The sequence below is a fragment of the Solanum pennellii genome, chromosome 5 (assembly GCF_001406875.1).
Source record: "Solanum pennellii chromosome 5, SPENNV200".
NCBI lineage: Eukaryota > Viridiplantae > Streptophyta > Magnoliopsida > Solanales > Solanaceae > Solanum > Solanum pennellii.
In genome coordinates this window covers 70,740,039-70,754,034 of record NC_028641.1, presented here as the reverse complement: position 1 = coordinate 70,754,034, position 13,996 = coordinate 70,740,039, and the positions used below count along the sequence as shown (strand labels likewise).

The following is a 13,996-nucleotide window of genomic DNA, read 5'->3' as shown; positions in this document are numbered from 1 at the left end:
CACCGATGGGTTTGGCCTTTTATTTATCACCATTTATAGCAGCAACACATAACAATACCATGTTAAATCTGCAATATTTATTAAAAGTAAATTATGTATGCAATATATATGTTTGTTTGATAAGAAATTGACATATTGTATTATAAGTGTATTAAAATGTGTGATAAATGTATTAACCATCAATAAAGCTACTATATGTGGATAACATATTCTTCTTTATAACATGTATTAAAATTGTATTATAAATGAACTAGTAAAAATAACCGCGTTTCGTGCAAGAGTTTAATATTACAAAATTTATAGTAAGAATCTTTATTCTCTTACGCACAAGATTATGTAGTAAGAATCATTAACGATGTAAAGGAACATAAAAATTATTGCATCTTATCATTTATCCTTAATAATATAAGCATAAACTAATGACTGTAAAAATACATATCAGGATCTGTAAGATAAACAATGATGCCTGTTAGCCACTCAACAGGAGCAAGGTACATAAATATTTAATTATGAAGAACAAGAAGTTTAGAATTTTTATTTTTCTAAAATGGGAGGAAAACTCTCTATTTATTGTGTGAACAAAGGATAGTGTGGAAGAATATTTATTGTGGCTTATCAGAAAAGTTACAACTAATTGGAAAAGTTGCAATCCTTCGGTAATGTCACAACCTTTCAGAAAAGTCACAACTTTTCATAAAAGCCGCAACTCTTTATTAAAATCGCAACTTTTCATAAAAGTCGTAACTCTTTATAAAAGTCGCAACTCTTCATTAATGTCGCAATTTTTTTATAAAAATCACAACATCCATAAATATTACAACTTTTCATGAAAGGTGAAGGTTAGTTTTGTAAATAAATAAATTAAAAGAGAATTCTTGTTTGTGGTGGCACTACGTAGGCATGCCTAAGATTCTCTTTTATATAATTATATGATATGATTAACAATGATCAGGTGAAAAAAATGTTATTGTTATAATTGGTAAATATTTTTATAATATAATATATTTATGTAAGTTTCCCAAAACCTATACATTTTGGGTTTTATATGACGAATTGATGATGAATTTTGTTTGGTTATACTCAAAGAATTAGACATAAGAATATATGTGGTATAGTGTTTTAACTTCTACTTGTTTTAAAAAATATCAAAAATTAATTGAATCGTGTCAATATTAAAAAGAAACCGAGATAATGAATTAGTTTAAAAAAAATATAATATTACTTATACAAATCAATTAACAAAAATATTAATTTGAGATAAATTTTACAAAATAACTACATAACAGTATTATTGACACCTTAATTACTTTTCGTTATAATCTGATTAATTTTTGTAAATATATAAAATCGTATTTATCACTCGCATTAGGCTAGTAGATATGTCGTAATACCAAATATTTGTTGATTAGTAATCTTTATCATGTTATATATTAATGTTTATTATTAAAAAAAACCTATCTATAATTACTCAAAATTGACCTTATTATATAGAATTCAACTCTTACATTTTATATTAGTGGCAGCCATAAAATGGAATTAGTTCAAGACCAATTGGATTCTTTAACCTCTCATTGGACATAAATTTTGAAGTAGTTGTATTCGAAATTGATTTATGTGAACATACATTTTACTTAGAAAAAAAATTGAAATTATGTGAATAAAAGTAAAATTTTTCAAAATAAGGTTTTAAATCAGTTTCTGAAAAATAAAAATATTCGAAGATCAAATATTCAAAATCTAATCAAATAATTCATGCCTAAATTAATATTTAAAAATAATTTTCTAAATTCTGAATTTACGATCAAACGATAGCTTACCTATAACATTAAGATTACCTAGAAAAAATGTTTAAATGTAGATGAATGACATCTTTGGCTTTACCAAACATGAGTCTACTAGTTTTGACTTGATTAATAGATAGCCACTATATACATTCTCCTACCTAGAATTTGAACATGCCCATGGATTATACACAAAACCATTTGACAACAAACTTTCCTACCCCCACCATGTTGTCAATTTTACTTCATATATATACACATAATTAACACCTTATGCCTATTCTCATTATATAACTCATCTCTACAAATTTTAAAAAAAAAAAAGCATGGCCAAATTTATTAACAAAATGACCATCTATTCAATTCTCTTTACAATTATATTTATTTCATGTTCAAAATTATTATCATTCCCTCTCAATAACATTTCACTTGTTGTACTCCCTATACTTCCCCTTATTTTCTACTTCCTCTATGCCAACAATTCCCAAATCACCCTCCCTCCGGGCCCACGGCCCGTCCCGATTTTCGGTAATTGGCTTCAAGTCGGTAACGACTTGAACCATAGACTCCTAGCAACCATGGCACAAACCTATGGTTCGATATTTTTACTCAAACTCGGGTCCAAAAACTTAGTTGTTATATCGAACCCTGAGCTAGCTAATCAAGTCCTACACACACAAGGGGTTGAGTTTGGGTCACGTCCACGTAACGTTGTGTTTGATATATTCACGGGGAATGGACAAGACATGGTGTTCACAATATATGGTGAGCATTGGAGAAAAATGAGACGTATCATGACAGTACCATTTTTCACTAACAAAGTTGTGCACCAATATAGTGATATGTGGGAAAATGAAATGGACCTAGTTGTTGATGACTTGAAAAAATTGAAAAATGAAGGAATTGTTATTAGGAGACGTTTGCAATTGATGTTATATAATATTATGTATAGGATGATGTTCGATGACAAATTTGAGTCTTTAGATGATCCGTTGTTTATTGAGGCAACTAAGTTCAATTCAGAGAGAAGTAGATTAGCTCAAAGCTTTGATTACAATTATGGTGATTTTATACCTTTGCTTAGACCATTCTTGAGAGGGTATCTTAATAAGTGCAAAGATTTGCAAACAAGGAGACTTGCATTTTTCAACAATCATTTTGTGGAGAAAAGAAGGTAACCCCTTTTTCCTCTCAATTCTTTTTGTTTTGAAATCGCGTTTGAAGTTATGTGAGTGAAAACTCGTAAAACTTTTTCTTTGAACTTTTTGAGTACAGGAAACTAATGGCTGAAAATGGAGAGAAGCACAAGATAAGTTGTGCTATTGATCATATAATAGATGCTCAAATGAAAGGAGAAATAAGTGAAGAAAATGTGTTGTATATTGTGGAGAATATCAATGTTGCAGCAATTGAAACAACTTTATGGTCCATGGAATGGGCTATAGCTGAGCTTGTTAATCATCCAAATGTTCAACAGAAAATTAGGGATGAAATCTCAACTGTCCTTAAAGGTAAGTCAGTCACAGAATCAAATCTCCATGAGTTGCCTTACTTGCAAGCCACAATAAATGAGACACTAAGACTCCACACACCAATACCTTTACTGGTACCACACATGAACCTTGATGAAGCAAAGTTAGGTGATTACACTATCCCTAAGGAAACTAAGGTGGTTGTGAATGCATGGTGGTTGGCTAACAACCCTGCATGGTGGAAAAACCCGAATGAGTTCCGACCTGAGAGGTTTATCGAGGAGGATGGTGGCACGGAGGCAGCTGTTGCTGGTGGTAAGGTGGATTTCAGGTACTTACCGTTTGGTATGGGGAGGCGGAGCTGCCCCGGAATCATCCTTGCATTGCCAATTCTGTGGCTTGTGATAGCCAAACTAGTGTCAAATTTTGAAATGCAGGCTCCTGCAGGTGAGGGAAAAGTTGATACAAGTGAAAAAGGAGGGCAGTTTAGCTTGCACATTGCAAAGCATTCCACAGTTGTGTTCAAGCCTGTTGCTGCATAATATGCTTACCAGAAAGCAAAATTACTGTGCCATTAGTTTTATTCACCTATTTGTATTACCATAATATCATTTGTAGTTCAAAATAATAAAGATTTCACATTCTGTGCCTTTACTAAACAGCAGACAACAACACATTTTGCTTTCCAGCGTCGAATTTCTTCATATTTGTGTGTATTACAAAACTGAGATACATCAGCTACAAAAAGCTACAACTAGGAAAATAACTTGTGCTCCACATCTATCCTCGATTAGTTTTTCTATAGAAGGAAGAAAAGGAAATGCCGGTTAATCCTCATATCAATGGGGGAGAATTTACACATCAATTGATCTAAGGTTAATGAGAGTTCCCCAAGTACACACTCCTAGACTAGAGGTAAAGAGAATTTGCAAACATTATTCCTCGTCGAAGGCTCTCACTGGCAGCAGCAAATTTGTTCTCCAATTCTACTTCTCCCGCAGCATGTGCAGCACCTTTTAACTGTAAATCCAAGAGACAACTTTCCAGTATTTGATTCCATAACATATATAAAGACGGGAACTCGTATCCAAAGTGTTACATAATGACATACTTGTGTACAAGCGTTAATAATAAAAAAGAAAATCAACTTATTTCATGGAAGTACTCCTTGATGCACCAACTAGCTTAGTAAACCAGTGATATTAAAGATATAGGTTTTTTTCCCCACATAAACGCTATGCCAAAGTATCCATGAATTACCTGGTTCAAAAATTCATCAAGCCTTCTTACTAGCCGAATGATGCTACCTTCAAAGATATCAGTCATTTGTATAACCTCCGCGAAAGATGCTCCCTGAAGGAAAGCATTAAAACAAATAAGAGGAAAGAATAAAAATTTGCAGTGTTTTCTTCTTTTTCAATTGGGGCAAGGAAACACCCTAGGTTAACTCAATGTGGAAGAGACAATGCTAGAAACCTTAGTTTAGAGCAACCGGCAATCATTTAACCAAGGAAGAATCCTCCAACACTAAAATGTTCCTTAAGACTGAACTAGAGTTGAACTGAATAAAGCTCTTCCATGTAATACGAGAAACTAGTTTGATTATAATCAACTTTCCTCCAACTGGTTTCAATCATAATAAATTAAGCAAGAGTAATCAGCAGTTCCAAGTTCAAACTAGAAAATTATGGTTCCGGGGTAAAAATAATTGTCCTATAGTAGATCAATATTCCTGAATATGCCTCTCGCAGGTAAATGACGATCATGGAGCTTAACCAAAAATATAAACACCACATGAACACACAGAGTTAGGCTGATCACAAAGAAAAAGAAATCACTCGCATTCTAGATACGAAAACTGCACTGAAGGCAGAGGGGACTTCCAGTAGGTTTGCAAGTAATGAAGAGCTTGGAAGATGATACCTGCAGCCATTTTTGGAGCATCTGGAACCAAAGGAATAGAAGACGCTTTGATGGAATATCAACTACCTATCAATCTTTAAAAGCTAATTGCCTCATGTTTTTGTATAGTGTTTTTTATCCCCTCTAGATTCCCCATATTTCTTTCTGAACTTTGTCAGCTCCCTGACTCTTAACTAACAATGTAAAGGAGAGCTGACCTTTTGCTACTAAGTTCAATAAAGATCCATTTTTATCTATCAGATAAGGAAAAGGAAAAGACAAAAGAAATAGATGAGGTTGCTGGTTTCAGCAAGATGGATGTCCTATAGATGGAAGTTTCTTTGGACTGAAGCATGGAAAACTAGTGTCAATCAATCATAAGCTCCTCGGAGTTGGCTTATAGAAAAATGTTGCAAAAAACATGAACTTGTAGTATCACTCTAATTTAAGCATGGACTTGAACAGAACAGAGGTATTGACACTTAACCTTCGACCAACAGTAGATGACATCCATCAAGAATGGCCGTACTGATGCCTCTACATACTCTTCAATGTTTATCTCCAACTTGCATTCACGTTGTATCTGCAAACAGAAAAAAAGTTTTTGCTTGTGCTTCTGACATGCAATCATTGAATTCCAAACCCTATATAAGACTGACCTCTGCTATTCTTCTTGCAGTATCTTGCAGCTGTTGTAATGGTTTAGTTAGCTCAGCTCTTAAATGTATTTGTTCATTTGTTTTGTCTCCTGGGATAAAGCAACTTGCCAGAGCCGCGGTTTGATGATGATCAAGATCATTGAATGTACCTAGCAAAAAAGATTATTTACAAATCGTATATCACTGGTTTATATCTACTTCTGGCACACGCCCAAAGGAAAACTAAAGTAACTAGTTGGATTCTGAAATCCAGTTAGCAGAAGTACTCAGCAATTAAGGCATAAAAGAGACTACTGAGCAGTAAAAGAAAATAATTTATTTATTTTTGTAACATAAGTTTCAGTGCAACTACATGGTTGTCAAATCCTTGTATCGCAAAAAGCAGCTCGGCCACGCCTTAATTCGTTTTAATGTGAACTCATTTGCTTTCGCTCTTAAGAATTTCAAAATCACGTCTTTATGCGTCCCAAAGTAATACACATTGCTCCCACTTATAAAATCAATTCCAAAGAATTAAAATTGCATACTGATATGGACAAATATTACCATTCAACATCAATTCTGTCACAAGGAGTTCATCCCCAGTGTCTATCAAGCAGGCTGCTCGTCCCTTCAACAGCACAACACCATCAGCATCTATGTGACCCAGCTTCTTCAAGACTTGGGAACGGTTTTTAAGTTCATCGCGAAATTTTTGAAGCTGAAAAATGTCAATTTTCGTATTAAATAAATAAATTGATAAAATCCAGTAAAGTTCTAAAAGATTACAGCAATAACTCCAAGGTGATGTAAGTGAAGTTCAATATATATAAATACCATCTTGAAGCTCAAAAGAGTATAATAGTATAGAAGAAAACTTGAAAAGGATAAGAGCAAAAGACGTGCCACAGGATGCTGATTGTTCAGGACTAATAACATTCTGAACCTTTTAAATGAAAAGAGAAAGCAAATCTTGAATAGAAAGCTGGAAATTGAAAAATTATATAATGAACCAACCCTAATTAATTTTATCATTCCATATAAGAGCTTTACCTGTGAATCCCGCATTTTCGACTTGAGCTGTTGAATTTCATGGTTCACTTCCGCCTTCTTTTGGAAACTCTTAAGTTGATGTTCATCTTGTGACTGTTCCACACGTGTGCAATATCACATGTAGAAAGTAGTGACAATAATTAAATCATATTCATCGATAACATAAAAAGCAAAAGCTTATACTTTTCATGCGTCCTCACAGATTAAACAGAGTATCATAATAAATTTTTTGTCAAACCTTGTGTAGTGGATGAGCGAACAATTTTTTCTCCAGTTCTTCAATCTGGTTCACTATATCAACAAATTCAGGATCTTCAAATCCCATGTCCTACAACGATAGAAATCGGGAAAAGTAGCAATAGACTTATATAGATCAGTAGTTCATAGCTGAAGAAAGAATGTTTATAAGGTTCCTTCCACAACCAGTAGACCTCCGTTATACTTGACCCAAACAGAACAAAATTATGCTGGATGTGATGCTAAACTCATGTGAGACTACAAGAACAATAAATGCAGAATTCTGACCAGCATAAGATGAATGCCAGAGAAAGTAACAATGTTTAAAAAGAAAAAATTGGATGACCGAGAAATCTGTCAGGAGCCGACCCTTGGGGCCAACTATAGCACTCAAAACTCACGGATGATGGGCCCGCCCCTCTATCCTTATCTTCTGAATACCAGAGTTAGTTTGTTTGGCGCAAGGCTCAAACTTGTGACCTAAGACACAAGTCCCTCAATGAAAGTAAGAACGGTTATTCTCAACAAGATATAGAAGGGCAATAGAATGGTATCAAATGTAGCTATTATACACAATGAATGAAAGTAATCTGATAATGATAGTACAATTAGCTGACAGAGGATACTTTCCCTTTCCGCTCTTTTTTTCTTTTCATTACTGAGAGAATTGTGCATCAACAATTCAAAAATGCTCTATGACTGAGTAGGTTAGCCTAGACTGCAACCATATAGGGTACTGATCAACCACATATAGCCTCCACTGTTTGTGAAGAAACACGTAAAATACAGTTGAATTACACATGGCTCCAGTTTCATATAAGTGACACTAATTTATGGTTTTTGATATGATTGGCAGTCTCTCCTAACAAAGAATTTTAGTTAACCAGATAATCATTTCACAGAAGGAACCAAAAAGGACATAATTAAGATGCCAATCTTTACTAACAGACAGTTCCATATTAAAAATGCCAAATGTCGAATCCAATGTGGAACCAGAAGTAAGATGAGTCATACCTTTACAGGGTTAAGCTTTGGGAGGCCTTGAGGAAAACGTTTCTGAAGCTCCTGAACAGCAAGAAGGATGCTTTGCCTTGCCTCCAATGGCCGAAGATCCGCAGGAACAGATATTCGAAGCTTACTGAGGGAAGAAATCAGGGGCAATTGAACAGGAACCTGATATTTGGAAACATACTCAGGAATGACATCATAATCTAATTTAGATATAGGAAATAAACAATTATTACAAACTTATGTACTCACTACATGCATTTCTCCCTTCTCCCCTGGACGAGGTGGACATGGTTTGGGTTGAGAACCATTTTCGCCAGAACCAAGAGAGCAATGAAGTAGGGTATCCACAATATAGCCCGTGCTACGTGAAGCAGAGAGTGCAGCAGGCATAGACCCCGACGCAGCTGGAGGCTTTTTTACCACATTGACTACAACACCCCAACCCCAATCTTTTCCACCTTCCCATACCTTGACCTGCCATCATCGATGCAATCTCAATGAACAACATTAAGATGAACAGTCTAATGGGGAAAATCAAAAATTAACTAAGTGAGTGAATTTTCAAACAATACAAACAGAAAAATAAATTTTTTTGAGAATGAAAAAAAAATGAATTGAACACCACAAAAGTAATAAATAGCACGCACAATCCCACATGGCCATGGGGTCCACAACGAGTACAGTGGCTTTAGTTAATGGAAACTAACAGTAATCACGGAGCATCATGAGAAAATAGAGTCCTCTATCTATTTTGATAGGTAATGTTAGAACGAGAGCAAGAAATTACTGATAAAAAGAGCAAGAAATTACTGATAAAAAAAGAACAGAAATTACTGATAAAAAAAGAGTAAGAAATTACTGACAAAAAAAAGAGCAAGAAACTATAAGAAGTATCTAAAGTGTAAGTTGCAGAAGGCAAGAATGCAGAACTACGGCTCATCTCACAAAGAGGCTTAGGCATCAATAGTAATTAGTTAAAATTGTCATAATAAAAAGTAATTAGTTAAAAGTTAAATTTCGCGAGCTTCCAAAAATATGAGGCAGATAGACTCATGTGCACCCAAAAATAGAGAGGCAGAGACATTCCAGAAACACGGTGACGAAATCATATAAGGGGTCAAAATAGGGTAATGTCACGTAGGTCCGCACTCTAACACTAATCAGAGCTCAATATACTCACAAAAGTACAGTAGAGAATAGAGATCCCTCGCCACTTACCAGCCTACCAGGAAGAAGAAAATGGAGAACCCTTTCAGGCCGTGTTATTTCAGCCATCAGTTTTTTTTCGCGTTGTGCTATCTCAAGCTTTAGTTTATGATATTCTGCAACCTCACCCTACAAGTAGAGAGAAACAAATTTCAAAATCTATTGCATAAGAAGATAGAGGTATCTAAAAACCATGATAAGTCAATGACAACTTATTTTACCTCCCCTGATGCATCAAGCTTTGCAGCTTCTTTTTCCAGCTTAGAGACCCTCTTTCCAATGTCAGGTAACGCCTTACACAAAGACAACCTCACTGTCAGTCATTAAATAAAGTGCAGTCAAAGATAGAATGGGCGTTGACAAAGACAAAACCTTCTCATGCTGAAACTGGTGGAATGAGTGTTTGATAACATGCTCGGCAGTAAATTGGCCTTGAGCATGACTCAATAAATTCAGAATTGTATAGTAACTCAGCCTAAACGTGCTGACTAATGGAGCTGGTTTACCCAAAACCATGTCCTTGATGCTATCCATCTCCATCTGAAATCATCAAACACTACGTAAGCCATCCACCAAAAGAGCTAAGAAGAATACTTGACAACATTGTTTGCAATTTTACATATGATTGAGTGGCTAAAACTATACACTTCAAGATGACAATAACAGTTATCTACAAGATTCTCTTAAAGTAAGAATATTACTATCAACTTACCTTCTCATCAATCATGATAATACAAATACCACGGTCATCTTTTCCACGACGTCCTGCTCTTCCACTCATCTGCATGAAAGGAAAAAGAAATTGAAGAATAAAAAACTGAAATGCAAAATGATTCAAGTCATGTCATAGGGGCAATTCAGACTCACCTGTATATACTCACCAGATCCAATGTAACGATGACTATCACCATCCCATTTCTTTACACTGGTAAAGACAACAGTTTTTGCAGGCATGTTTAGCCCCATGGCGAACTATCAAAACATTAGAAGGAAACAAAAAGGAGAAAAATCATTAGGGGAGTCTAACTACACAAGATAACAAGACACACAACAAAAACAAAGGGAAGTCATTACAGTCTCTGTTGCAAAAAGAGCCTTGATGAGTCCTTCTTGGAAGAGAAGTTCCACAAGTTCCTTTATAACAGGAAGCAGGCCAGAGTGGTGAACAGCAATCCCACGCTGAAGTAGGGGCAACATCAATTCAATAGCTGGTAAGTTTCTATCTTCCTCGCTCAAGCAATCCACTGCATTATGGAAAACCTCCTTCACTACTTCCTTCTCCTCTTCAGTATTAAAATCAAGTTTGGGCATAGACATTGCATGTTGTTCGCATTCTCTTCTACTAAAACTGAACACAATGACTGGCTGAAACTTCCGTTCCATGATCATCTAAATGTCAAGAATCAATTGCTTCAGTGATATGAGCCATCACCATTGTTATAGTAAATCATTAAAAACTGTAAAGGGCAATGAATTATGACACGATGTTTTTAATAGCCATAAGGCATACGAGTGACAAGGTTCATGGGACATGAAGCCATTACATGTAACAATCAATTTGGTGGATCACATCGTTACCTCATAATCATATTTTATCCTTTACCCTACCTTCGCATATCACCTCTACCTCGAACCCTGTTTTCTTTATAGGTTTATCATTAAAATGTTGATGTGTAACATCGAAGAGCATGGCTTCACTCAAGAAGCAAGTTTAATGTGTAATAAAAGCTGTTATGACAAAAATCTAAGTGTGGAGTTGATATAATAAGAAAGAGCAAAACCAAGATAATATCATCTAGAGACCAAAGTACTAAACTACACACCTTGACAATTTTGCAGATATCTGAGACACCCCCAGAAGTAGAGCCACCTTTAGCAATTCTACCTCTAACCCTAGCATTTGCATTGTTGCTTCCATCTCCCACTTTCTTCTTTGCAAAACTGTCCTGCATCTTCAAAAAATTGACCTCCCTAAACTGCTCATTTTCATCAATAACAAGATACAATCCAGAACCGCCCATTGGAAACATATAATGCTGCAACGGGGTAGGCCGAAAATCAGTGTAGACCACATGACATGGCTGTTTATGAATATTGCATATCCATTCAGCAAACTGAGTAGCATTAGACATAGTTGCTGAAAGAAAAACCATCTTGATAGCTGGTGGCAAGAATATAATACTCTCTTCCCAAACAACCCCTCTTTCACGATCCTTCATGTAATGTATCTCATCAAATATAACCCAAGCAACTTCCTTTAACACCTCAGAACCCCTATACAACATACCCCTTAAAATCTCCGTCGTCATCACCAAACAACTCGCATTTGGTGAAAGCGTAACATCACCAGTCATCAAACCAACATCAGAAAACTCATGACTTAACTCTCTGTACTTCTGATTACTCAAAGCTTTCAAAGGCGAAGTGTAAATAACCCTTTGTTTATCCCTAAACGACATTGCAATCGCGTACTCAGCAACAGCAGTTTTCCCAGCGGAGGTATGTGCTGATACAAGGATTGATTCATTTCGTTCCAAGCATGCAACTGACACTTCCTGAAATGGGTCGAGCTTGAATGGGTACATTTTCGCCATTTCACCATTGTAACAAGGATTTGAAAGAGTTCCGTGAACTGATTCGTCATTTGTTGAAGTGTAACTAGATGGAACTGCTACCTCGTGCACGCAGGTTCTAGTTAAATTTGCTCTCTTGGAAGATGAATTTAGCTCCGGGACTTCCTTCTCGTCGGAATTCACCTCCGGTTCCTTCCGTTTAACGGCAGCCGGAGAAGACTCCATTTCAGTTTAACTTTTTAGGGTTTCGGCTTAAACCCCCTCTTTACTATAGTCACGTTTTATGGTGAAATTTGAAAAAAATATATATATTAATATAAAATGATATTTAAAATTATTGTGTTTGATCATAAATATAATTTAAATTTGGCCTTCCAATTATATAAAGAAAAATCTAAATCAATAAACTTTGAAGGAAATAAATTGGTATAATTATCCAAATCTAGAAAAAAAAATATCAATTGAAAGCAATAAAAAATATTAAATATACAACTTAAATAACGATTAAATCAGTTACAAACTTTAACAATTTGATTTATAATGCTTTATTTTTTGTTTAATTATGGCCTAACTGAAGAAAATTGTGTGAAACAGAATAATAAAGAGAATTGAGTCAACGTGAAAGGTGAGAAAGAAGAGAGGGTGGATTGATTTGAAGCTAAGACATAATTACGAAGATAATTAAGTAGGTGGATATATAAGGACTCTATTTTAGGCTAATTTCAATGGAGATGTTTTTTAATGTATCTGACTCCAAATTTAATATATAACTATTGAATGGGGCTGGAATGAAAAGTAGTATCGATATACATTTGTTTAATTAGATAATTTTTAATAACTTTAACATTTTTGATAAGTGTTCTCAAAAATATTTTTGGGGTGAGTTACAGGGTGAGAGGCTGGGGGGATTGAAAGGTAGTATCAATTTATGTTTAATTAGATTTTTTTTTTATAACTTTAATATCTGGTCAGTGTTTTCAAAAACGTTTTTGGGGCGAGTCTCGGGGCGAGCGAGGGTGTGAAAGGTAGTATGATGTATGTTTAATTATATGATTTTTTATAACTTTAATATTTTTTATCAGTGTTTTCAAAAACATTTTCGGGGTGAGGCGTACCAAAAGCGCTTCAGGACACAAATTAAAGACGTAGATTCATAAGGCGTAAGTCCTAAATTTGAGGCGTAAGTCCCAAGCATAAAATGTAAGTCATGGGCGTAGAAACGTATGTCCGGACGTTTTTAATTTAATTTTAAAAATTTTTCTGCTTTAAATCATATTTTTATTATTGGTGTAATGAAGTAATTATAATACTTTTTGTCTTCATAATTGATTATTAATACTTATCTCAAATAAAAATCATAAATTATTGAAAGGTTTACTTTTGCTTATTTTATTAGTAATAAAACGATAAAATTTTGAATATATATGAGACTATGCTTCGTAGATTCATGAAATTTACGTTTTTTATCTCAAAACTTACGACTCGCTCTGTACTGTATAAAACACATTACCTCTCCCTCCCCATAAAACATTATTTCTGACCTTATTATCTTACGTATTACATACGTGTCACCTACATAAATATATTATTATTTCAATTCAAAAGATTTAATATATTTTTTCTATCCTATACACTTTTCATGTATTAATTTTAATATAACTTACACAATATTTAATATATCGCTAAAAAATAAGTAATTCATGGGACATGACATATGGTACGCTGCTTTTGGTTTTCTTTCCTATTTAATCAAGGAATTAATTCGTATTGTCTCAAGGAATTATCCTATTATTGTTAACTATTTTTGGTTTTATGTTTCTTTTTGTTATTTTTTTTTTATATGGAGTTGGACTTCTTATTTGTAGGAGTCAATTCCCTAAATGGTCACTTAAATTTAGTGAATTGTCTTAAAATATTATTTATATTTCATTTAAAATCAAAATATCATTTAATTATCACTATTTTCCTCCAAATATATTTGACACTTCAAAAGCTTCACTCTCTCCTAATTGGCATGATGTCATTTAAGTTTTTTTTTAAAATAATAAACTAATTTAATTCATTAAACTCATTTAACTAAAATAATGATTTTATATATATATATATATATATATATATATATA

General features: G+C 34.2%; 2 protein-coding genes across 2 annotated transcripts; one reads left to right on the top strand and one right to left on the bottom strand.

Moving 5' to 3' along the window:
• The first annotated feature begins 2,092 nt into the window (after positions 1–2,092).
• On the top strand, positions 2,093–3,912 carry LOC107020510 (cytochrome P450 CYP73A100-like). The gene is made up of 2 exons (XM_015220903.2): positions 2,093–2,955; positions 3,057–3,912. The coding sequence occupies exons 1-2, from the start codon at positions 2,108–2,110 to the stop codon at positions 3,793–3,795; spliced, it is 1,587 nt and encodes a 528-aa protein (XP_015076389.1). The 5' UTR covers positions 2,093–2,107; the 3' UTR covers positions 3,796–3,912.
• On the bottom strand, positions 3,909–12,163 carry LOC107020509 (DExH-box ATP-dependent RNA helicase DExH10-like). Its single transcript, XM_015220902.2, has 16 exons — positions 11,124–12,163; positions 10,375–10,689; positions 10,168–10,272; positions 10,013–10,081; positions 9,673–9,840; positions 9,522–9,593; positions 9,313–9,429; positions 8,344–8,568; positions 8,098–8,256; positions 7,085–7,174; positions 6,847–6,939; positions 6,361–6,514; positions 5,815–5,963; positions 5,643–5,738; positions 4,514–4,606; positions 3,909–4,273 (listed from the first exon to the last, which is right to left on the bottom strand). Exons 1-16 carry the CDS (start codon positions 12,096–12,098, stop codon positions 4,163–4,165), a joined length of 2,991 nt encoding a protein of 996 aa, XP_015076388.1. The 5' UTR covers positions 12,099–12,163; the 3' UTR covers positions 3,909–4,162.
• Positions 12,164–13,996: the final 1,833 nt, after the last annotated feature.